The sequence below is a fragment of the Lagopus leucura genome, unplaced genomic scaffold, assembly GCF_019238085.1.
Source record: "Lagopus leucura isolate 7727_CA_CO unplaced genomic scaffold, USGS_WTPT01 Super-Scaffold_100029, whole genome shotgun sequence".
Taxonomy (NCBI): domain Eukaryota; kingdom Metazoa; phylum Chordata; class Aves; order Galliformes; family Phasianidae; genus Lagopus; species Lagopus leucura.
Window position 1 is genome coordinate 3931228 of NW_024962280.1, and position 24501 is coordinate 3955728.

The 24501-nt window shown below is 45.7% G+C and overlaps 2 protein-coding genes and 1 non-coding gene across 8 annotated transcripts; 2 read left to right on the plus strand and 1 right to left on the minus strand.

Moving 5' to 3' along the window:
- Positions 1 to 2780: 2780 nt before the first annotated feature.
- On the plus strand, positions 2781 to 2853 carry TRNAV-AAC. Its single transcript has one exon. It is a non-coding gene; the product is annotated as a tRNA-Val (tRNA).
- A 358-nt stretch (positions 2854 to 3211) lies between these two features.
- On the plus strand, positions 3212 to 13574 carry MYNN (myoneurin). Its single transcript, XM_042881073.1, has 8 exons — positions 3212 to 3284; positions 3635 to 3928; positions 5144 to 5943; positions 7446 to 7605; positions 8464 to 8642; positions 8924 to 9007; positions 9420 to 9506; positions 9826 to 13574. The coding sequence occupies exons 2-8, from the start codon at positions 3663 to 3665 to the stop codon at positions 10092 to 10094; spliced, it is 1845 nt and encodes a 614-aa protein (XP_042737007.1). The 5' UTR covers positions 3212 to 3284; positions 3635 to 3662; the 3' UTR covers positions 10095 to 13574.
- LRRC34 (leucine rich repeat containing 34) lies at positions 12267 to 23831 on the minus strand. Of its 6 annotated transcripts, none has more exons than XM_042881076.1 (13): positions 23693 to 23831; positions 23078 to 23200; positions 22130 to 22251; positions 21859 to 21923; positions 21277 to 21309; positions 21103 to 21186; positions 20165 to 20293; positions 18609 to 18704; positions 16994 to 17148; positions 16744 to 16899; positions 15530 to 15656; positions 15211 to 15415; positions 12267 to 13051 (listed from the first exon to the last, which is right to left on the minus strand). In XM_042881076.1, exons 1-12 carry the CDS (start codon positions 23788 to 23790, stop codon positions 15212 to 15214), a joined length of 1392 nt encoding a protein of 463 aa, XP_042737010.1. In that variant the 5' UTR covers positions 23791 to 23831; the 3' UTR covers positions 12267 to 13051; position 15211. The 6 variants fall into 6 exon arrangements, with proteins under 6 accessions (XP_042737010.1, XP_042737009.1, XP_042737011.1 ...); XM_042881075.1 differs by having other exon boundaries at positions 22130 to 22254; XM_042881077.1 differs by lacking the exon at positions 21277 to 21309 and having other exon boundaries at positions 22130 to 22254.
- Between the last annotated feature and the right edge of the window lie 670 nt (positions 23832 to 24501).

Genomic DNA, 24501 nt, shown 5'->3' on the forward strand with positions numbered 1-24501 from the left:
TAGGGATATATTAGTAGGATCACTCACGTTTTGCAGGGAAGAACATCCGCTGAACGCCACGTGGTCCAAGCACTAGAACGGCTCTGCACCTCCAGGAGTTGCTTTTGCTGTTGGATGAGTTCTGATCATAGGAGAGCCATCAGATGTGTTTCCTTTCACAGAGCCATAGACTACCTTGAGTTGAAGGGACCCGTAAGGACCATGGAGTTCAAATCTGGGCTCAGTTCCTGGCTCAGAAGCAGCAGGGGGCAGATTCAGTTACATTTGTGGCGGCCTTCACAGCAAAACTGTTTGTTGCACGAAGCTTTCCTCATTACCAGAGTCAAACAGTAATAAAGTAAACCAAGTTTTGAGTTTCTGAATATTCTGCGGTACACAAATACGCAGAACACACCTTCACTTTTTCACATAGGATGGTAGTGGAAGCTCATCACCTCTTTCAGAAGCAACGGAGACAAAGTGTTCGAAATGCTGCAGGAGATCCGTTCTGGTAAAGCTTTTTAACGGGCCGATCAGAGGAGCAACGTTTGGAAAATGGCGGCCGGCACTCGGCCTCGCGCTGCCGGATAGGAGCCTCAAACAAAGTATCCGGTGCTGAGAGCTGCTCGGGAACAACGTTTCTGCTGCCGTTACTGTGCAAGCAGAAGGAGCGCAGCCCGATATCGCCCAGCTGCTGCTACGCTTCCAGCCCTATGAATTTAAGCGCCTCGACCCGCCGGACCGGCACATCTCCGAGCATATCGGACTTCTCCATCTCCACGTGGGCCGTGGCTTTCCGCCGCCCAATTAAAACATTATTAAGCACCCAAGTTCACCGATCCTTCGTGCGGAACGGGATAAAAGCGAAGCCGAGCCCAGCAGATGGCAGCGGCCTCACGCACGTGGCGGGCGGAGGCATCGCGCCGCTCCCAGCGCCATCCGCAGGGCCGCCTTCTGTCTGTGCCGCCTTTTGTGCCGTCCCGTCCCCACGCGGCCGGGCACGGCTCAGCGTACGGAGCGGGTCGGCCTCCCCTAGCGGCCCCCTCACGGTCCGCTCGTTCCACGCCTTCACCGAATGGCCCCCGCCGGGCGCCCGCGTGCTCCCTCGTGCGTTCCCTCGTGCGTTCCCTCGTGTTCACCTCTGCGCTTCTCGCCCCGAGGCGCGACACCGCCCGTCCCCCCGTGACGACGCGGGGCCGCCCGTCTCCACAGGTGACGAAAGAGCGGCCCGGGCCCGCAGCCGCACGGCTGACGCCCGGCGGGCCGCACCTGCGCGCGGACCCGGCCCGACCTCCCGCCCACCTCGGCGCGGGGCGGCCCCGCGGGTCTCCTCGCGGCGCCCAACGGCCCCAACGACCGCTCGCGCGGGGCCGCGCGTGTCGGAGCGACGCCGTCCGCGCGCCCCACGGCGCGGGGGAGCGCGGGGGTTGCCCCGGGGGCGCCGCTCCCGTTTGCTCTGCTGGGGGCGCGGAGCCGCGCGCCGCACCTCCCGCGCGCCGCCGAGGCTGACAGAGGCGAACTCTTCGCGGCGGCAATGGCGGGTGCCGGCCGACCGCGGCCAGGCGAGCGGGGACCCCAGGGCGGATCGGGGCGAGCGGACCCCTCGCTGACGTTTTTTTTTTTGGTCGCGGAGCCTCTTTCGGCCCATTACTCTTCCCTTCCCCCCCTTCGCCCCCACCGCCGCGGCGCCCCGGCCTCCTCCCGCCGCCCGCCTCCCCCTGGGGCGGCTCCCCTCGCCCGCTGAAAGTCAGCGAGTAAAACAGCGGGCGGGCGGAGGGAGCGCGGCGACAGCCACCATCAATTCCCCCGATTAGGGTTAGGCACAGCGGAGCCTTCCACCCGCCACGCGTGCCGGGGGAACCCCGCGTGGGGCTCTTGTAGCCTCCTCCGCCTACGCCCGCCGGGCGCCCATTGGCTGGGCTGCACGCTGCCGCCCCGCCATTGGCCGCGAGGAGCAGAGCGGGCGGAGAGGGGACGGCGGCGGGAGTTTGGAACTCCGCGCTCATTCGTCTCCCGCCGCACCGCGTGCCGCCGGGCCGGGCCTGGCCGCGCCCCCCGCACGCGCCCCCGCAAGCGCCCCGCCTCTTCCTGTGGGCCGGGGGCTGCGGGGTCCGATCCGGGGCTGAGCTTTACGGCCCCGGATTTCGCGAAGAACTTCGTTAAAACACGTCTCGTATCTGCCTGCACAAAGAGATGTGTGCTTGGGGTAAGGAGGAAATAACCTTGTCGAAAGTTATGATTTGAGCTGCGGATTTGCCCCGGACGCCATCATCCAGGTAGCTGTAATCTCAGCTTCTTCTCCGTGAAGCGTAAAGCTAAATACACGTTAGAGCGCGTTTAATACAGAAATGCGTTTTGTGCACCACGTGCGGCCCAGTCCCAATCCTTTGCTACCACGACTCGGGGATGTGAGACGCTCCGGAGCCAAACTTGAGACCTTCCCTTCGGGGCAGCACCGAGCTCACCTGGGACACACGGCCACCTCCCGGCGTCAGCCTGGCGAGGAGCCGGGCCCTCCAGAAAGGCTTATGCTGGAGCAGACATAACTCCTCGGGCCGACGGGCCGTTGTCACGGACGTCATCCGTACAGCCCCCACCGCTCCCTGGATGTGACGATCTGCGCACTTTATGTATCAAACAGAAGGAACGGCAAATCTCTTCAGCCCATTGAAATGCACACCTATGGTACCGCTGCCGTGTACGGACCCGGAGCTGCGGAGCTCCGTTCGGCAGTGCGGGCGATCTTGGGCGGCGCAGCAGAACGTTCAGGAGAGCAGCTGGGAAACCAAGGCGCAAGCGGCGTTTCCGTAGTGTAGTGGTTATCACGTTCGCCTAACACGCGAAAGGTCCCCGGTTCGAAACCGGGCGGAAACACCGGCCGTGAGCGGCAATTTTGCTCCTGGAAAGCGATTGCGTGCTGCCGCTGCGGTTGCGGGCCGCGGCCGCCGCTCCGCGCTGTTCTCTTAAAGACACCGTTTTTACTAAAAGAGGCGACAGGAGAAACGCTGCGGGTTCTTAGCGTTACCGCACCCACAGCCGCGCGCCCGCCACTACCGCGAGAGGCTGCGGGGACTGCGCGTCGCGGCGCGCCCTTCGGCACAACAGAAGCCGCGATCCGCGCCTCCCGACCTCCCGCAGCTTTCCTCCCTGCCCGGCCCCGCCGGCCCCGCTCCTCCCTGCCGCCCCCGCTCGGCGATATCCAGGCTGAGCGGCGCACCGGAAGTCCCTGGGCGGAAGCGGCGCGCGTGGCGTCACCGCAACATGGCGGCCTGAGGCGGGGGCGCCGCTCCGCCGCTTCTCCGCAGGTGCGTAGGACGCCGCTCCGCGCCCGCAGCGGAACCGCGGGATCGGGGCGGGCGGACGGCGCTCGGACGGCCGGGGCCGGGACGGCGCCGCAGGCGGGAGGCCCGTCGCGGGGCTGGGCGTGGGGGGGCTCGCACGGCTCCGCTGCCGCGGCTCCCGGGCTCTGGCTGGCGGTGGATCGACCCCGCGGTCAGCGCTCCCGCGGGTGCGGGACCGTGCCGCGCTTCGGAGGCGCCGCATCAGCGCTGCGCCGCGGCCATCGAGAGCGCCGAGCCCTTTGCAGTCGTTAATTCGCCCCGTTAGTGGGTGGAAGCGGAATCCCGCAGGTAAACCCGTCGCTTTCCTCTGGCAGGACGGGCAGGCCGCGGCTCGCTCTCGCCATGCAGTACTCCCACCACTGCGAGCACCTCCTGGAGCGGCTGAACAAGCAGCGCGAGGCCGGCTTCCTCTGCGATTGCACTGTGGTCATCGGAGAGTGCCAGTTCAAGGCGCACCGCAACGTGCTCGCCTCCTTCAGCGAGTTCTTCGGCGCCTTCTACAGGGACGCGACCGACAGCACCGTCGTTTTGGATCAGACTCAAGTGAAGGCTGATGGATTCCAAAAGCTCCTGGAATTCATTTATACGGGAAACTTAAACCTTGACAGGTAATACCTGCTGCCAAAGGGGGAAGGCGATCGGGAAGTGCGCTGTTAGGGCAGCGCTGGGCTTCGTGCTCTTGTAATGGGTTCAGGAGGAACAAATAACAGCGGACGAGATGCACACTGACAACTGGAGGTGGGCTGTTTGCATGCTTTACAACAGCACGTGAGTGCCACAACAGAAACGTTCCCCGATATTCTGCTGATAGTTTCAGTCTATTTGAGACTTTCTGTCTGGCTCCAAAAGGATGAAACCTCATGTGGGTACGGCAGGACAGAGGGACAGCTGTGTTCCTTCTGACATCGGGTTGTAGGAGCCCGTTTTTGCAGTGAGTGGAGGAGACTGAAGCCTGAGGAGCAGATGAGTGTCAGCGCTGATTAAAGAGGTGTTTGGTGGAGTTTTTGTTTGGTGGAGTTTACAAGGTCTGTTGTTCCAAAGCAAAGTTCCTTTTGGCAAAGCAGCCAGGTGCAGGAAAAGCTTTTTCCGTTGGCTGATTTTGTGCATGTTGTGTTACTTTGTGTACAATGAGGATTCCTTGTAGCGTACTGCTCTCACAGGGAAGGAAAGTATCTCTCAAGTGTGACCGCATCCAAGTGTGTAGCCCAGAAGCGTAACTCCTTTTGCAACACCTGGTTCTAAGAGCACTTTAATACATCTTCCTTGTTATTGATACCTGAAAACTTCTATTTGATGGCTGAGTGCGCAGATGCGGGGCGTTTGCTTTTCTTTAAGATTAGCTGCAACTATTAACACTAGCAAAGCAATGTACGCAGCTACGTCTTAAGGTTGGCAATTTATGTCTTGCAAATTATGAAGTGTGCAGCATTCTTGGTGGGGCTACAGCAGGAGAGTTTCTGGATTCATTCTGAGCAGTTGAGGTCTGTGGAAGAAGTGGGATGTGAAAGCTCTGTTCTCACCCAGGAGAATTATTTGATAAATGATGACAGCAAGGTCTGACAGCATGTCCCCATCATTTTGTATTGTGACCCTCAGGTGGCCGCCACAGCTTCTGCAGTTCTGTTGTGATGAGTGCATGAGTGAAACCAGGAGGGTTCACTTAGAGCTCAGTGCTAATATAATGCAAGATACTAAGCCAGCTGTCTTATTTTGTCTAGCAGCGTAGCTTTTCTTAGCTCTGCTGTTTGCATTTAACAGAATTGGTACAGAAGGAGTTTTCGCTTTGTCCACAATATCGTCAACAAAGTCTGGTTTTCTTGCAGCTGGAATGTTAAGGAAATTCACCAGGCTGCTGACTATCTCAGAGTAGAAGAAGTGGTCACCAAATGCAAAATAAAGATGGAAGACTTTGCGTTTATTGCTAATCCCTCTTCTACAGAGACATCCAGCATCACTGGAAACATTGAAATGAACCAGCAGGCCTGCCTCCTGACCCTGCGAGATTACAATGATCGGGAGAAGCCAGATATTCCTCCTGCAGAGTTGGTTCAACCTCAAGCAAAGAAATCGGCTTTAGAAAAGAAGTCTGCTCAAACCAAAAAGCGAAAAAAGAATTTCAGCTCCCCAAAAAGCGTGCAGAATAAATCAATACAATACCAGAACGATGTGACTGAGAACACATCCATTGAAATGTTTTTGGATGCAAATAAGCTGGCAGCACAGATAACAGAGCAGGCTGCCCAGGGCAGTGATAGCTCTGAACTGCAGCTGGCAGCCGTGGTGGAAAACGAAACGTTGGCAGCACAGGATATTTTAGTTCAGACTATTGCAGCAAAACAAAAACAGGGAAAGCCTCAGCAAAGCTGTGCACTGAAGGAGCACTGCATGTCTAACATAGCCAGCGAAAAGAACGCTTACCAGCTGGAAAGTTCAGAAGAGCTTGACCAGAAGTACTCCAAAGCAAAACCAGTGTGCAACACGTGTGGAAAAGTCTTCTCAGAAGCCAGCAGCCTCCGTCGCCACATGAGGATACACAAAGGAGTGAAACCTTATGTGTGCCAGCTTTGTGGGAAGGCGTTCACGCAGTGCAATCAGCTGAAAACACATGTAAGAACTCACACAGGTAAGCTGTGGGCTTTGTCTTCCTGAGTTGTGTAATAGCAGCATGTGGATACAGCACTAAAAAGATCTTTGCATTTCGGTTTTTCAGTACAAAATCACAGTTCCCACTCTGACAATCTGAAAGAGACTGGCTTAGTCTGAGCATCTTGATTCCTGGAAAGATGCAGAAGGGTTGGCTGCCCTTAGCTCTGTAAAGTGATTACATGGAATTGAGCACCAGAAACTATTGCCTGTAGAGCATGAAAAGCTCACAGTGCCGGATACCAGAATTTCTCTTGCTATTTTTGAATTCTGACATATATTTGATTACAAAGGTGGAAAAAGAACCTTGCTTGTTTTTTTTCTAAGTTATTCCCTAGAGAAGGAAGACTTAATACTGGTTTAGTTCTTTCTTTAGTCTGATCCAGCAGAGCTGTTCTGCTTTGGCTTTTGCTGCTGTACTTAACCCAGTGAGCAGCAGAGGGACACTGTTTGCATAGTTTTCTTCCTTTTATAGCTGGCATTCAGAACTCAGAGGTAACAGTGAAAGAGATTACAGTTGTTTACTTTTGCTCTTTTTTGGAAAACGGTGAGCAGAGATCAGCAGTGGAGCTGCTTTCCAGCAAGCAGAGAAGATGCAGAAGAGGTGAAGTAGGAGTTGTTGAGGTACAGCTGCAGAAGAACACTGTGCTCATTCAGTAACCAAGAGAGAGGATTTCATATATTACCAGCTACTGGCAAACCAAAGTTGATATGCAAGATGAAGCTTGGGTGCAGTATTCCAGGACAGTGTTCTGGCAGGAATTTTAGCTGCTCTTTTGAGGTGCTGCTATTGGAATTTTTGCATGTATAAGCAGGGGATCTCACTGTGCTGGTTGCTAGATGGCAGGTGAGATGCTAGAACTTTGATTTTTTTGAAGTTTTTATGTGAACAATATGCTTAATAATTGTTCTTAGTTTGATTGTGCACTGCTGGGGCAGCCTCTTTTATGCTGTTGTCTGAGTCTGAGTCACACAGTCCATTTGATGAGACTGTACTGATCAGTCAGAAATCCCAAGCAGTTGAAGAAGTGCATGTGGCATTCTACAGCAAACACTCAGGAGACATTCATGAATGCTAGAGAGAACACTGAAGAATTTCTGAGATCACTGAAGACTGCTTGCTGTTTTACAGGCAAGAAAAAGCACATGATTTAGAGGTTGTTCATCTCAAATACTCAGAATAGTGAATAGATATATAACCAGCAAAAAAGCCTGAAAATGTAGCAATAGCTCTCTCAAAATAATGTGGAGGAAGTGGCTTTATTAAGAGGTGTTAGCTATTACCTATTCTTCTTAAATGTTAGTATGTTCATAAATAGTGTGTTATCTGCTGTTTTCCTGGCACATCCCACCGGGTGCAGGATGTTACAAGATGTTATTTGTGAGAAGAGTTAGAACAGACACTTGAGCTTTGGTCAGGTAATGGATTGGAAAGCTTTCTTACGTAAATGCAGACAGTACAAAGGTTTTGTTCTTTGCTAGGAGAGAAGCCATACAAATGTGAGCTGTGTGACAAAGGCTTTGCTCAGAAGTGCCAATTGGTGTTCCACAGTCGGATGCATCACGGAGAAGAGAAACCATACAAATGTGATGTGTGCAATCTGCAGTTTGCAACTTCAAGCAATCTGAAGATTCATGCCAGGTAGGCAGAAGTGAGATCCTGAAGGTGTTTATCCATACATTTATTTAAACAGAATGATTAACTCTGGTGTTAGCAGGAGTCACATGTTCACAGAACTTGGTCATTTCTGCATGTTTTATCTTGGGTCTTGCTTCACCCTGTGTAATAAATTGTGTATCTGTGTAGTCACTCATTAGGGTTTTGATTTACACATTTTATGAGTTTATGAACGGTACAGTGTATGTACTGGTATCCTTATGGCAATGGTGGCTGTTTTGTTTTGTTTTTAATTGTCTGTAGTACTCGTAGAGGAAAGAGGATCATGATAGGACGTGGTACAAAGTGGGTCTCTCTGCTGACTGCAGCCTGAATGGAGCTTTTGCATTTTTGGCAGGAGTACAAATTATGTTTCCTTGTTAGGAGGTCATTGTTCTGTCTTTAGGAGGAAGTTTTTCACCCAGAGGGTGGTGAGGCACTGGAACAGGTTGCCCAAAGAGGCTGTGGATGCCCCATCCCTGCAGGCATTCAAGGCCAGGCTGGATGTGGCTCTGGGCAGCCTGGGCTGCTGGTTGGCGACCTGCACACAGCAGGGGGTTGGAACTGGATGAGCACTGTGGTCCTTTTCAACCCAGGCCATTCTATGATTCATTGAAGTAAGGAGGAAGAAGGAATGAAGAAGGAATCATTGATGCGCTCATTCCCAGTGAATCTCCCTCAGTGAGAAGCTGCGGACTCAAAATCAGCTCCCAGTTGATGAGGTGTTTTAGTTCACAGAACACCACTGTGAGGAGAAAGCAGAAGAAACTTGGGGAAAATCACTTAACAGTGAGGGTGACTTCCCTTTGTGCCAGCAGACCCCTGATGTCTGTTTGTTCCCAGGAAGCACAGTGGTGAGAAGCCCTACGTGTGCGATCGCTGCGGGCAGCGCTTTGCTCAGGCCAGCACGCTCACCTACCACGTGCGTCGCCACACCGGGGAGAAGCCTTACGTGTGTGACACCTGTGGAAAAGCCTTTGCTGTCTCAAGTTCTCTCATCACCCATTCCCGAAAACACACAGGTAAGGGGAGACCTTGCATGGAGATACCCAACCAGGCCTGGCAGGAGGTGGCTGCTGCAGAGGGGCTGGGGATGGGTAATGAGGAGGAAATCTGCATTGGGAGGAGCTGGGGGTCACCTCTGGTGTTCTCAACCAGTTCTTTTCTCGTGTTCTTTCTCTTTGACTCTGGTTTAGGGAGCTCTTTCTCCCATTGGATATTATCTGTTTCATTTTAATTTGTTCTTTATGCTGTATATTCTGGTTTATATGTTGAAATAACAAACTCCTTGTGTTTACTTTAGGAGAGAAGCCATATATCTGTGGCATCTGTGGGAAGAGTTTTATTTCCTCTGGAGAACTCAATAAACATTTTCGGTCCCATACAGGTCAGTTTCCAGACAGGCTGCTTCCTGCACAATAAATAAGATTCTACTTCTTCCCTTTTGCCTATAAAATATACCATATTGTGTTGCACTTAAAAGTAGTAGTTTCTTAATGTATGTATTTCAGCATGAAGATAATTTAAAGAAAATGTCTGTGACTTTTTTAATTGCCTATTTCAGACACATGTCTGCATGTAACAGTGTAAGTGTTGATGTAAGGGCTTTACCTCAAGCATTGAGGCTTTTTTTGTTTTAATCTACTGTTCTGGAAACAATCTTATTCTGAATAATGGCACAGACAAAACAGCTTGCAGTTATGATGCATTTTTAAAATACAACTTAGAAATCCATTATCCTGTGTCAGCAACTGCATCTTCTTTCACTTTTAACATTATTCTGTCAAACTTTTTTTCAGGTGAAAGACCATTCATTTGTGAACTGTGTGGAAATTCTTACACAGATATAAAAAACCTTAAGAAGCACAAAACAAAAGTTCACACAGGTAAGTTCCTTGTGTAAAGAAAGGTTCAGAAGCAGCATCAACTATTGACTTGTCATCAACAGTCATCATCAACATGTCATCAACATCAACAAATTTGTCTGTTCATTTTTACTCCTCCATGTAAGGACACTTCAGCTGTCTTTCTCTTGTAGAGTTTTGCCATCTGTTGCAAGACTTCTAATAGCAGTTGCTCATGCTCTCTGGAAACAAGTCCTCCTTAGCTCTTGCTAATAACAATTCCTGCATCATTTGCTAACTTTTTCCATATGCTAATTGCTGGGGAAAATAAATGATTGGGAAATTATTTTTTTTTTGCCAGGATCTGAAACTCCCCCTGATTGCAACACACTTGATAATTCTTTCAATGATCAAGAATCCCTTCAGAGTCAGAAGAGTCCTTTATCAGAGTCTGTAGATGTGAAACCCTCTGAGATGTCTTTGCCGCTTCCTCTTCCCATTGGTACTGAAGACCATCAGATGCTTCTTCCTGTGGCAGGCAGTCAGTCCCCATCATCAGAAACATTACTGAGATCTGCTGTGACTGGATATTCAGAACCTCAGTTCATTTTCTTGCAGCAATTATACTGACACTGTAGAGCCAGCAAAGAAATCCAGCAGTGAACTCGCATACCTTTGGTAAAGATGAACATAATCAATCAAGCAGTCACTTCTTGAATTTTTCTTGGTTTTTTTTTTCTTTCTGTAAAGGCAGTTGTAAGCTGTTTCCATTGTACTATGCTGTTTTTTTTTTTTTTTTTTTTTTTTTTTCCTCACTGTTGAATTGTGCTAATGTACAATCAACCTTCTGTTTGCAATTAACACTTCCAGGAGTTACATGTTTTCCAGCAATGCCTGCCTTAAGTATTCTCTGTTAAATACTCTAATGCATTTTGGAGATCTCCTGTTATGTTCCTGTCCATCTGGTGTGTGACAGTATCACCTGAGCACTGGAGCAGGTAGCCAGGAGAGGTTGCTGGAGTCCCCTTGCTTGGGGATCTTCAAAAGCTGCTAGGATGTGGTCCTAGGCAACATGCTGTTTGTTTGTTTTTAAGGGAAAGTCATAATCTGAATGTGCTAAAGAGCATCCTGAGGTCCTGTAATGGTATGTGATGGCAGGTAGGCCAGTGCTCAGTCAAGGTCCTCTCAAAGAATTACTGCTGTCTGGGAGAAGCAGTCCATCTTCAGCTGAAGTCTGACCAGAGGGACAGAAAGCTTTGTGTTCATGTCCCTGATGGGGCAAGTAAAGGAGAGTTTCTTTAGCATGATAACCCAGAGAGTTCTAATGGCATAGGTACTACTGTGTATTCTTTCCAAGAAGTCACTCGTTTTTGAAGTGAATCCAGTGTTGTAACTTGTCCAAGATTTTTTTTCATATGTCTGAAATGTCCCGAATTTGGCACAAGCAGCAGCATTTGCTCACCAGAAGAGCTAGAACATGGGTGTTGTAGATGAGGTGAAAAGATGCATTGACTGAACTGTGATGTGTGATCCATAGCTTCATAATGATCATTTCTGTGCTTCTTGTGGTGCTGGTCAGTAGGTACAAAAGAAGAAACAAATGCAGCCCTTCACTGTGAAAATACTGCATGACTGCTATTGAGGGGGCATTGAGGAAGAATACAACAGGGCAGATTAACATTCTCCCAAGCAGGGATTTGTTTCAACTGAAGTATTTATGTATTAATTTACCTTTCGTGTTGCACAGTAACTGTAATTGGTATCTAGCAAGACTCTTGCAAAGGTATATTTTACTATTAGCAATTTATATTTTTTTTTAACAAAGCATTTTTAGGTTCTCTGTAGGATCATTAAAGACTGGTTAAGAGTAGGAGTACCTTTTTTATGCTCCATTTTGCCAGTTTGTGCCATTAACATGATAGAAGTGTTACCTAAGTAATCATCAAACAGTAAGGAAGCAGTCTTATGACTGTGCCACAAATAGATTTAAAGATATCACTTGTTGGTTATTTCTTTGGTGCTAGCATTTTATTCCCACTGATTCCTTGTGTCCAGACATTGATAAATAGAAGGGCATAGGAGATACCTCTTAACTAACTGTGTTCTACATGGAGTAAAAATTAATCTGCCCCTTAATTAAACAGCCTTGTGAAAAAGTTCTTGGAGGGTTTCATTTAAATGTTCTGCAGATGGTCCCTTGACTCCTGAGCATGACTACAGATTTTTTTCCTCCCCATTTGTACTTGTGAAGTAACAGATCTTTCATTTCTTTGTGGTGGTCATCTTGGTATGGGGCACGGTTAGAACTCTGCTTCTTGATCATGTTTTAAGTCATAAGATATGGCCAATTTAATGATAAAATCTACCACAGGCAGCATGGAGTGGCCCAGGAACAGTTGAATGCAGGCATTTTTCACTTTGTTTGCTAATTACTGCCATACTTCTTGACATTTAATTTCTTTGCTTATCCATCCTGCACCATTTACGTACAGCTGATGCCCTTCATAAGGCTGGCACAAGGCAATAGATGAAGTTCTCAGATTTTGTTTGGCAGTTCCCTACTACTGCTTCTCCCGTGGCTTTTTCTTCTTCCAAGTTGCTGTTGTTGATTAGGAGCTGAATGATTCTGTAGCCAACTAGCATTCAAGAACCACAAAGAGCAGAATGCTGATTCCATTTAACAAAGTGAGCGCTGTACCTTGCTCTAAGATTCCTCTTTACTTTCACTTTCTGAAAACAGAGGAAGAGTCTTGGCATAGACATAGACTTAGCCATGAGTATTGACAAAGTGCAGCACCGTAAGCTTGATAAATTTCATGTTTAACCAACTCTGGAAGATAAACTAATGATACACTGTTGTTACCTGAGGATTAATGTAAAATTCAGCATAAAGGACAAGAGCTGTTTTGCTCTAGGAAGAAGTAACTACATTCCTACTTAGGAAATGCATTCCATAACAGTGTTTGTTTGGACTGTTTTTATATTTCTACAATAATAGCTTATTGCTGTATTCTTAGATTTTCAGACTTTTTAAAACAGTACTTAGATTTATACAGGATTTGTTTAGATGCTTATAACAGTACCACTTTCTTTCGTAGTCATTTAGTTTTCTTTATAGACAAGAAGATAATCATTATTTTTTACAAAACAACACTTTTAGCCTTTCTTAGTAGAATACACAGGCTGTAATTTTGACTTAGAGCAATAATTTAGTGAACTGCACTCTTCAGTCCTCATCTGAGAACCTCGATTCTTACCCTCATCTTTTGTGCAGATATCTCAGCTGCTGAGGTATGATCTCTATCAACGGTATTCATTTAATAGAATATAGATTTTAAATATATATAGAAAGAGACATATATTGAATTTGTAGGAGTGTTCAGGCTGGGTGCTCCAGGGCCTGAAGAAGCAGCTCTGTACGGTACCTTGTGCCAATAGATGCATGAAGTCAGCTGCACATTCATTCTTAGGCTTAAGGAGTTCATTTTGGAGGTACGTGGTGTTTAACAATATTGGTAACTTCCTTCAGAGATGAATGGGGGAAACATGGAATTTTTGTAGGGATTCTTCTCATTCTTGAGACCTACCTGCAAAATGAAAGAGAATTTCAGTCCATCATTGGTAATTTACAGAAAATGACTTAATTTATCCGAGAAACATCATTGTTTCAGTAGCATTTCAGTTCTACCTGAACAGATTATTTGCAACTATAAATGTCTGAATCGGCTGTTTCAAATACTTATGTTAGAATAACTCCTTGTGTGGCATTTAACTGAATTGGTGCCTATCTGTAGGCACAGAGCATGAAAGTTTTCTTGAAACATATGGCTTAAGAAAAGTTGTCAAGTACAGACAAATCCCTCATCTAGGATTTCAGGGCTGTGATTTCGGAGAGGATGTCGATAAGCCTTGCAGCAGAGTTAAGGTTAATGACTGATTTTTGGTTTAAATTATTTTTGAAGTATCTTTCATGTATATACAGCCTTTCCTCTGTTATTTGTATATAGCTCAACTCTCGATTTTATAATCTCCTGGGCAGGGAGTTGTACATATTTAGCCTGAAGTGTTTTATGTTAGACTTTAATAAACTTGTTTTGTACTTTTCCCTCACCTCGTGTCTGCTGTTTAGAACTGCAAGGGGTAACAACAAAAGGAGGAGGGAAGCAGTCTAACATAACCACCACAGCACCCTGTCAGGAAGGTTGCCCTTTGCACAGCACACACTGCAGGACACTGCATACAACAAGGTTTACCACACTTCCTTGGCAGTAAGAAACACCTGATTTGTCTGATAAAAGATATTTTGGATCAGTTCAACCCGAATTAAACATTTTGTTTCTAGACGCAGTTTAATATAAACACTCTTATGTTAGTACTTTTATTTTCCTACTGGTAAGATTTGAGGATTGGAGGTTTGGTTTTTTGTTTGCTTACTTAAGACTGCTTTGAAAGTTCACTGTTTCTGCTGAAGATGATAGTCACTCAACTCCAAATTTGTATTTTACCTACCTTATTTTTACTGAATAGTTCAACTGACAGAAGGGCTTCGTGGACCTGCACTGTACCACTGGCCTGCTGGATCAGTCATTTTCATTCCCTTTACACTGGGGTCTAAACGCTGCCTTTCTGAAAGGTGCTTTGAGTTCTGGCAGCTGAAGAAATGATTTATGCTAGCATTTTCAAAAGTAGATTCCATTTATCCTTATAACAACCACATACTGCAAGTGAATCAAAATACTGTTCTGATAAAAGTAAAGAGTTTGCTCTTCAAGTTCCTGCATTATTGCAGCTAACTGCTTAAATTCATCAAACTTGTTTAACAAAATATTTTATATTTTTGATAAACAACAAAAGCTTACTTTCTCTTTTCCCTCAGTAATGGCATATAGAGCCTAGTAGTGACACATGGACTTACTCAGACTCCTAACTCTAACAGGAATCTTGTTCCACCACATATCTGATTTGCTCTCAAGCAAATCTGCTGCTCAGCAGCAGTCCTAAATGGAAGTTTGAGCTTTCTGTTTGTTTTAATCAACACGGTCTGCCTAGCTGCACTTCAGCCCACAGAGAGACAGTAGAAATTGCTGTGGGGAAACCTGGCTGCAGGAAGGGCAGCAGCAGCTCTTTCTCTGCAGCAGCCCAGGGGAAAAGGACACCATGGTCACAGTACCCGATCCATGGGCTCTGCTGCTGCTCTGATGCACTCCCTGCATCCTCTTTAAATAAGCACTTGGTAACTGCTGACCTGAGAAGGGCTCCTAAATAGAGCTGAGCAGTGCAGCTGCTGGAAGCTCAGTTCATGCACTGCTGACGGTCAGAGTCTTCACACCACCTCTTGTCAGTGACTGCTATATTCTGCATTGCTGCTAAGAATACCTGCTGTCACTTGTAGTGTGTCACGCCATAGTGGAAGTTGTTCTCATCTCAGCACATCACTTACATGCATTCATCTGTCACCTGGCAACCAGGGAGCTCTACCCAACCATGGCACAGCAAAGGACACGCGTGCACAATAGTAATGACTACAGCAAAACAAACATGCTTTCATATTAATAGGCTTTTAATAGATTGGCCACTATTTAAAAACAAATTTTACACTTATTGGTTTGATATTTCATCTCTAATGCTATTTTAAAGTATTTCTAGACTCGTAGGGTAAAGACACTGAAGAAACAACCAGCAGTGTGTTTGATATCTGTTGTACTAGAAGACAGATAAAGTCTATGTGAGCACACCAAGATCCTACCTTAGAAACATTCTGAAACAGCTGCAATTGCCAGACTGGCATTAGCAGCAGCATTCTTCACCTCCCCATAGCTTGGTGTCCAGTAGTAATGCTTTTTAAGGCCATGGGAGAGCTCTGCAAGGTGAATGTGCCCATCCACTTCGTACGGTTCCACATCTGTGCAATCAGGTTTCAAGCGGCCTGCCTGAATTAATTCTGAAAATGCCTGAAATGAACGAAACAAGAAGCTGACATACAATATTTCACTTTGATTGTAAGGAAGGGCCTAGAAGATAAAACACGGTGGGCAAGCACTTGGTCACTTCAGTCCAGTACTCACCATACAGGCGGCTTCATCAAAGTTGTTCCCCCAAATATAAATGTAGGAGAGTTCCACATTTATTTTCATTGCTTGTGAGAGAGCTGCCAGCCCTTTGCCACTTATATTGTTGCTCACTACTGACAACCTAATAAACAGAAAATAGTTATGCAAGCATGCTAAGCCACTGCATTCCCATATCTTAGCTAAAACTCGGAGTTTTACTCAGTTAGACTTTATATAACTGTATGTATAATGAAATCTTCTATTTATCATAATGTATTAAGATATTTGTATCAAGCCCATTCCTATTAAAAATATTTTTCAGGTTGCTACAGGCAGGTTGGACTCTGGAACGGTACTGTGTCCCAAGGCACTGCCATGACTCACACAGCCAGGTTGCTCGCCATTCAGTTGTTCAGTGTCAGTGGCTTACTGTGTGGTGGCCACATCTCATCTTCTGTCTGCTCTGAAGCCCAGGCCTTGGCGCCTGGCCAGGTTAAGCTTTGATCTTTATTGTGTGGCAGTTATTTTTATATTGGTGAGCCTGGAAGGCTTTCAGAGGCACCCAGCAGCCACCACCTCCTCAGTCTGCTACTTAACACTCACGGCTTCAGGTAACACCTTTGATCAGCTTTATACCTCCTGCTGGTGCACGGCTTAATGCGTGCTACAGAATGCACACTGATGGACAGATTACAGCTCTTTTGGGTTCACCCGGAAGCTAACTTAAACAGAGGATTTTCTTAAGTGCTGAAGATCAGAATCAACAAATATAGAGCCTTAGCCTTCTATGGAATCTGCTTGGCTTAAAATTCTGAAGATGTACAGATCCTAGTTTGTTTATGCTTGAGCAACACAGGGACCTGAGCTTTAAAGGTGGGAAAAGAGCAATAAAGATCTAATAGCCTCTCTCCTGCTCCTCGAAATGAATGTAAAAATGACTGAGTCCCAGGTAAGATGGTTAGAACCATTGCAGAACCAATTTAACTTTCATCCTCACCCTTTCCCTCTCACCCTCCCACACCTATGGCTAGGCAAATGAATTCCATACTGTCACTCTTTTTTTTTTTCCTCAGCTGAACCAAGAAGTTTGGAGCTTTGTGAGTTTTCTGTTTTGACTGCTAATGTCAAAGCACAATTTTCACATCAGTTCAGCCACGGCAGAGTCTGAGTTTCTTATATTTGGAGTGTTTTTTGTCTGCAATCCCTGAGGAAGTTACTGAAATACTAACGCCTTAAGAGTCCTGTTGTACAAAGCCAAAGCTTCACTCAAGTAGATAGCTCCATCATCTTCTATTCGGTTTGAATTAAGATCTAGGATTTCCAGAGTTTGGTTCTGTTTCAGTAGTTCTCCCAAAAATTTCACATCTTCACGAGTTACTTTATTACTGAAAGAGATATGCATATATATATTTATAAAAGAGATACTAAGAAAATGAGCATCTAATGTCAGTCAAGGTTAGGTCCTGTACTAACTCTTACCAGCTAAGATCAAGGTATCTCAGGCTGCAGTTTTCATACAAGGCCTCACACAGTCGCTCTACACCAAAGCTTTTAATTTCATGCTTGCACAGATGTAGTTCCACAAGAGAAGAATTATTTTTCAGCATCAAAGCTATGTGGACTGTGGTCTCTTCCTAGAAGTAAACACTCATTTTTATTAAACTATACTTTAGGATAAGATGTAGTCTTGCTTCAGTAAAAGACACGTACAACAGCTAACCCTGGTTGTCAGTGGTGGTCTATTTGTATGTTACAGCTTTGTATTGGAAATAGCCAGGCAGTGATGCACTATTACAACCAAAAAAAGTGAAAAATAACAGAAGTATTTGCAGATTTGCAGTACTGTACATCCCTGTAAATATCAGGAGCATCAATGCTTGAATGACTTATCTTATTTCCTTCCCAGTCATTGCTTTAACAAAACTGTGGTTGGATCAGCTTTCACCAACATTAGAAGTATTTTGTCATGCCACTTATTTTATGAAGAGACACTGCTAAGAAAAGAAATGTGCCGTCACCGTAAGACACTGTACATCTACTTTGAGGTTTTGTTTATTACAAAAATAACTGCATGAGATCTTTGAGTCAATAATAAGGGAATAAGCCACAGGCCTCAGCAAATGACAGCAATGGCAAAGAGAAAGTTTCCCCCAGATACAGCCTAGGCCCTTATTTTCAATACCAGTGATGTAAATGGCCTTGTAAAACTGCAGATACGTAGATCAGACCCCTGTCTCAGAAGAGAAGAAGCTATCAGCTGTTTGAACTGTTGAAAACTTCTCTGGGATATGGGAAGATCTGCTGGCTTTCACAACAATTTGTTGTATTATCATGCAATTGGGAAAATAGAGTATGCACCTCATGCACCTGAAAACTGCTGACACTGGTGAAACAGCAGGAGCAATGAGGCACAGGAGCTGCATGCCTGCAAGGCAGAAGCTCTGGTACATGTACATACCCAGTGCCAGGGTGCTGCCTACAGCAAACACTGATCTCTCTTCAGTGCTGGACTGTTTGGGAAGCTCTTGTGTCTTTGTTTTGGATAGAAAACACATCATAGGTTTTACATTGATGAGGTTCATTCACTTGTTAAATTCAAGCTACAAGTCCACACAGTGAAACAAAACCATGGCACTGTGAATAAGGGATATTGTTAAGTGTGCCTTTCTTTAGGCTGCAGCCTCTGGCAATCGCCCATGCTCTGCTCAGATAAAAAGCAGTCTTTTGTCCTTCCCTCAGTTCCTGCTAAACAGCTTTTGTCCCTCACTTTGCTGAATGATGCACAAAACTCTCCAAGCGCTGGCAGCAAAATGAATATTTGGTTCAGTAATACCCAGCCATTTCCCTTTGCCTACTGCTTCATAAATGCATACCTACCAAGAAAAATAAAACAAAACAAAATTAACCTTCCAGTTAAACAAGGGCAGCCCGAGGCTGCATAAAACTTGGGATCAGGAAGAAAATAAAGTATTCCCACAACCAATTATCACTTCAACAAAACCCAGAGTAGCCCAGATGTCAATAAACTTATCAGTAGTGACTTTGCTTGCGCTCCTCTCTTTGCCTGAGCTGGCACTGCAGTCTATTACCTTACCTCCTGGCTGTACAGCAATGGACGATTGAGGTTTATTGCTTTGACTGCTTTGTTCTGAGTCAGGACTGATGCTATTGCTATTAGACACTGTGTACCCTGCAAATGAAAACAGACAAGTCTTGTAGATAAACCTGTCCGGTGGACAGGTCAAGCTCTCGTATTACCATGCCTTCTTGGAATGGATTGTCAGAAGATCAGAACCACTAGGCAGGCTCTGGTTGGAAACAGTATTACTTCTGCCTCCTGTACCTTGGAGAAATACAAGTGCAGCCAGCAAGTGCCTGCTGACACCAATGCAAATTTATTGTAGAACAGCAGTGCAATGAGACTAAGAACTATAAACAGCTAGAAAATTCAGCAACTCAGGAAAAAAAGAAAAAGCAAATATGTTGGATCTCCAAGAGGTACTTGTCCGTTTCATTGATCCTTACATTGGTTTTCCTGATTTGAGAAGAAAAATCAACTTGGGAGTGTTCCCTGCATCTTCAGTACAAGTCTCATCTAACACTTCTCCACTAGGTAAATGCATCCTACATGTGAATTAACATGGTACAGAACAGTCAGCCTAGAATACAGGCCAGTTTGGGATTTCTCTATTTCCTCATTTTGCTCACTAACTTCTGTTTATGTTTTTTTCTGATTAGCCTTGTCTACATTCAAAGACATTTCATTTTAAAACAGAACTGTTAACTCTCTACCAATCATACAGAGATGAAGCATCCAGGTAAGTTATAGTTGGGAAACACTTCCCTTGTTTATGTACTGGTAACATCCTCCCCAGTTTCTGGAAGGTATTCCCCCCTTCCAGTTTGGGAGAAAGTTCTGTAATTCCACAAAACAAATATTATATAATAACATCTTCAGCTGACCCCCAAATCTCTCCCTGTCTCCAGGTGACAGTCACAGCTGTTATGTTACAGTCAAACTTATTCCTTGTGCCAGTTTCTATTCTCTATTTCCCCTTGAAGTTCAGGGGACTCCCAGCACTCAACTCCAGGAGGCAGCAAGTTATCTAAAATCGAGCTGGGGGCCTTTCTGCTCAACTCAGCACTGCCACACCTATGGCATCAACGAGCTGAGCTCCAACATGAGCAACAGAACTGTGAGGAGGATAACTTGCAAGTTTCATAGTACTGCGCACTTCAGAAGGAGAACACCACCTTTCTGCAGCATCACTCAGACAGGATTTGCATGCACACACAAATATATATATATTTACTATATATTTTATATATTCCCTTAAAATATATGTGTATATATATACACACACATAAATAATGGGAACAGAAGAAACAATGCTGGAGCACATGAAAGCCAAGCACCTGAATTCCCAAGGGCAGTGGCTGCAATGTATCACTGGTTATGACCTCAGTGTTTTATACAACATGCCTTTCCAAGCACACACTACAATATTATGTAATGTGTTACCTCCAGCCATCATAAAACGCAAAACCAATGGCAACAGATGACATTTTCTCATAATCAAGCACTGCAGCACCTTTGTGATACTCCTGAAATAATTATTTCATTGCTGATGATTCTACTGATTCACTCACCACATCGCAGTCTCCAAGATCTAACTTCTCTAAGGTGCAATTAACTTGCAGCATTGAAGCAAAGTACATTCCACCCTTATTGCCTATTTTGTTTCCAGTCAGTCTCAAATGCAGAAGAGTTTCATTGCTCTGGAACAAAATCAAAAGAAAAAAAAAAAAGGTAAAATCATTTTCTTTCAATTCTCTTAATAAAAATATCACTGCCCTTTTTCCTGTGGATCCTGCTCATTGTCACACACAGACAAAAGGTCCCTCCAGAAAAACTGTGCCCAAGAGATAGCACTAAGCAGCTGAAAACAACCCAGGCAGGTATTTCTGCATTAACTGGCAATGCACAGTCCTATCATACAGTCTCAGCATTTCAGGCCTCTCAAATTTAGTTGAGATTAGAAGATTAGTTCAAAGACCACGAAGAAGGAAGGAAGAGCCCACGTGAGTCTCACTTCATAGACAAAACAAACCTTCCATGCTAGCCTCGTTTCCTTGGGAAACCACGTTAAAAATAACAGACATTTTCATGCTGCTGTGAGGCAAAGCTTTGAAAACCTGTCTCAGGCATCTAGAATCAAGACATTTGTTGACATTGAGGTACAGGCAAATTTCACACCCAATTCTAAAAATTCATAACCTAAGGAAAACCTTGATGACGTTCTACACCCTACAGCACAACAACGCTTTGCACACAGAAAATTATCACACAGTTGTGATAATTAAGTACTAATGGCAGCACAGGGCTACTTTCTCTTGTGTGAAATCTGATTTCTGAAGTCTGCCTTGGGAAAACAAGCAGTCGCTGTGTTACAGCAAAGAGCTGAGCAGCAGAGGACAGAGGGCTCTTTCAGCCAGCTTTATGTTGGCAGGACAGCTCGTGCTGCTCATCAGAAGCAGAAAATATCAAGCAAGATGCCACTGTCTAAATCTCCTAGACGAATACTCACATGGAGAGCATTTGCTATCAGCTCAGCTCCACTCGTGCCAATATCGTTAAACATCAGGTTAAGGTATCGCAGAGTTGAGTTTTCCTTCAGAAGAAATAAAGCAGAAAGCAATGAGAATTGCTTCTATTGCACCCTGCACTTTTCAAAAAGGAGACATGCTATACATGTACTTACAACCTCTGTCCTGCACCACATTACAGGCAGCCCCTGATGTGGAAAATAAAGAATGCTAAAGTACATCAGATGAGTAAATCCTCACAGTCCTATGAGAGCCACTTAGGAGCCCAGGGGATCAAACAAGGCAGGTGAAGCTCAGATACAGACCTGCAGGTATTTTGGGAATGCACAGATGCTGAATTTACAGTCACTTTTTGATCTGTGTGCCAGTGCTTACAATTGTAAAAAGGCAGCATTAAAGTTTAGTAAGTTTAGACTCACAGAAAGGCTGAGAAGGGATAAAATACATAAAACAAAGGCCCTGGCACAATCCACGCTACCATTACATCCTTCGTTGAATTGAATGTTAGCTTAAAAACTCCTGGCTTACTGTCTTGCTCTTTTTTCAGACATACTAATATATCTTACACCATCAGAAATTCAAAGACCACAATCTGAGATCCTAACAGGAGAGATTTGGATGCAAAAGTCAAATTAATGGAATTCTGCCAAACCAATGCAGTCTTGGTCTCCAATACACCACAGAAATATTACCATAGCCAAATAAACCACACTTCTGAAATAGAAACATTTTGGCACCTGGAGGAACGTTGCCACGTGCCTTACTCCAACATCAGTCAAATCATTATATCTCAGATCCAAACCTGAAAAAGATTGAGAATAATGCAAGAGGTGCATACCTACAATTAACTTATCTGTAAACAAAAAGAAATAAAGATGAATTAAGCTGAAACGGAGATTGCTTATATTTTCTTTTATATTTCTTCTATTTTTTTGTGTGTGAAATTTGCTGCCCGGTGATAAACCAGCACAATATGAGCACTGACATCAGACATGTAAAGATACTTACCGGTGACACATACAGCACAGCGTAAGACAGAGGCAAGAACTTGAACATCTTCATCTGTCACTCTCTGCACAGGCACTAAGCGATTATTTCCAGCTATTTTTAACGTGATCCCTTTTGTCCATCTGCTGTAACACAAACGTGTAACCACATAAGAAGGAAAACATTAGTAAAAAGAATTCTTTCTTCAGGTTAAGAGATGCATCCCTATTCACCCTCCCCGGTGTGCCTGCACGTGGTCAGCTATCCATCTTGTTACTCTGAAGATACTGCACAGCTACACGACCACAAGCGCACAGAGAGCAGGAAGCAGAAAGACAAGAGAAGCAGAGATGAAAATAAAGAAGACTATCCCAGGGTAACCTCATCTGTTCCTTCTTTCCTTTATCTGTTCTATCCTGCCCCAAAGGCAGAACAGCTAACCCAAACTACTGCCCAACCTTGTCTTCTCCTGTGTTCTCTCTCCAAAAGACAATCAACTCCAACCCCAGGTGCATCCCTGAGAGAAAGGTCTATCTGATCACAAAAGGAGAAGCCATTTTTGTGGTCAGCACCATGCCAGGACTCACAGACAGTTCAGGAAAGCACCATCAGCTGGAAGCTAACTGGATGCAGCTGAGCCTTTTTAAACGGGAGCGAGAAATCAGGAAGGGAGTTAGGATGGCTGAATAGTGAGTTGGGCTTCTCTAAGGGATGTAAAGTTACCATTCTCCCCATTTTTCACTTTTTTGATTTTATTGCTTGTAAAGCTGCCCAGGAGGGATATACAGTTACAGACTTGCCAAGATGATGTCAGGATGAGTCAAACCAGAACTTCTGCAGTAAATGTTAAGTGCAATTTGTGTTCAAGCCTTAAACTCCACAAACTTTCCCACTGCTCCAATTCTTGTCCTACCATCTTGTTTAAGGAGTTCAGAAGTATCTGAAACATGCTGATGGTTATTTTCTTACATATTATCATTTTTATCGGCTTCTTGAAGCACACGAGCAACAAAGTGATTTTCAGGTTGGCTCAGGTTTTGGCAAGTCTGCAAATACTGCTGATGAAGATCTGGAGGAACAGACATGACGTGCCTGAAAACAAAGCAAACAGTTACTGCATCGCCATGGCAGCCTAACAACGTTGCCATGGACCCAGTTCTGTTGTGCCAGGGGGTGTGCAACAGTAAAAATGGGTCCTGCTACAAAAAGAATTGCAGTTATCAGAATAACTGAATTATGGACATACAGATGGAAAAAAGAAGGAAAAAAAGTGGCCCTGATGTGGCATCACAGAGAACATGAACAGCTAGAAGTAATGTTCATAAAGACAGGTCTCTTTCCCTTTTGTAAAAAGGGCAGCGTCCTGCGGTCTGTGATGAAAGTCGGTTCTGTGTGTGATGCTGCTATTTGAGAAAGCCCCAACAAGAAGCTTCGGGACGAATCCCAGCCTCACAGAGTGCTGCAACACCCCCAGCAAACTGCCCTCCTGCCCTGCTCTGCCTGAGGCAGCCGTGTCTGAGCTTACCAGCCAACATGAGACTGCCCTCCCCACATACATCCACACCGCTGAGCTGAGCCCATTACCACACAGCTGATGTCCAACGCAGGGTCTGGGCGCCCAACGGAGCAGGAGCCCCTCTGCTGCCCACCTCAGAGGGGAAGCCTGGTGCTGGGCAGGGCATCACACTTCCATGCTAACACCAGCCTCACTTATCCTTGCACTGTTTACTGAGTGCTCTGCCCACACCCTCCGAGGAGGTTTGGCACAAATCAGTGTGTTTACAGGGTTGTGTGCTTCAGAAGTGCACTTTCCACTCAGATCCTCCCCCTAACTCCCACATGACCCAAGGCTGAGCTGGGATCCCACGCTCCCATCGCCCCACAGGATGCTCACTCCTTACCGCTGAAAGAACAAAAAAGAAACGCTGCTGTACAAAGCTTCAATGAGACCACAAAGCTTAGCATGGCTCTCCCTACATCTCACTGACCTTTGGTTCTTTCCCCTCATCCTGGTCACCCCTGATGTACCAGGGGTTGGCAGCTTCCTCCTGACTGCAGCCCCCACTCCCTTCATCAGCTCAAAGCTACCACCATTCACGCCCAGAGACAGCAGAGGTCAGCCAGGCCTTTCCATCTCTCACTCTTTTACAGTCCACATTCTGCAATTAAAGGGCTATTGAATATCAGGTTCTGGTATCTCCCTGTTATAGAAGACCCCTTTCCTAAGAATCTTTGCAAATGAAGACCCACGGAGGTTGTTTCGTTCAGCCCCACTGACTTCACAAAGGCCACCCTCTGATTTGGCATTTTGGGGTTCTGGATTCAAAGTCACAGTCACACTTGTACGTATTGCAGATGTCGACATCAAGGAATGTAAGCAGCTTTTGCAGGGG

Bases quoted from the DNA above. Each gene is read 5' to 3' on its own strand.
- LRRC34 (XM_042881075.1), bottom strand. From the start codon at position 23,790: ATGCCCTGCCCAGCACCAGGCTTCCCCTCTGAGGTGGGCAGCAGAGGG. The intron at 22,255-23,077 runs GTAAGAAAATAA...TTTGTGTTACAG, and splicing joins GCCGATAAAAATGATAATAT to CAGATGGACAAAAGGGATCA. The intron at 21,187-21,276 runs GTAAGTACATGT...TTTCTTCTGAAG, and splicing joins TGTGGTGCAGGACAGAGGTT to GAAAACTCAACTCTGCGATA.
- MYNN (XM_042881073.1), top strand. From the start codon at position 3,663: ATGCAGTACTCCCACCACTGCGAGCACCTCCTGGAGCGGCTGAACAAG. The intron at 8,643-8,923 runs GTAAGGGGAGAC...TGTTTACTTTAG, and splicing joins CCATTCCCGAAAACACACAG to GAGAGAAGCCATATATCTGT. The intron at 9,008-9,419 runs GTCAGTTTCCAG...ACTTTTTTTCAG, and splicing joins ACATTTTCGGTCCCATACAG to GTGAAAGACCATTCATTTGT.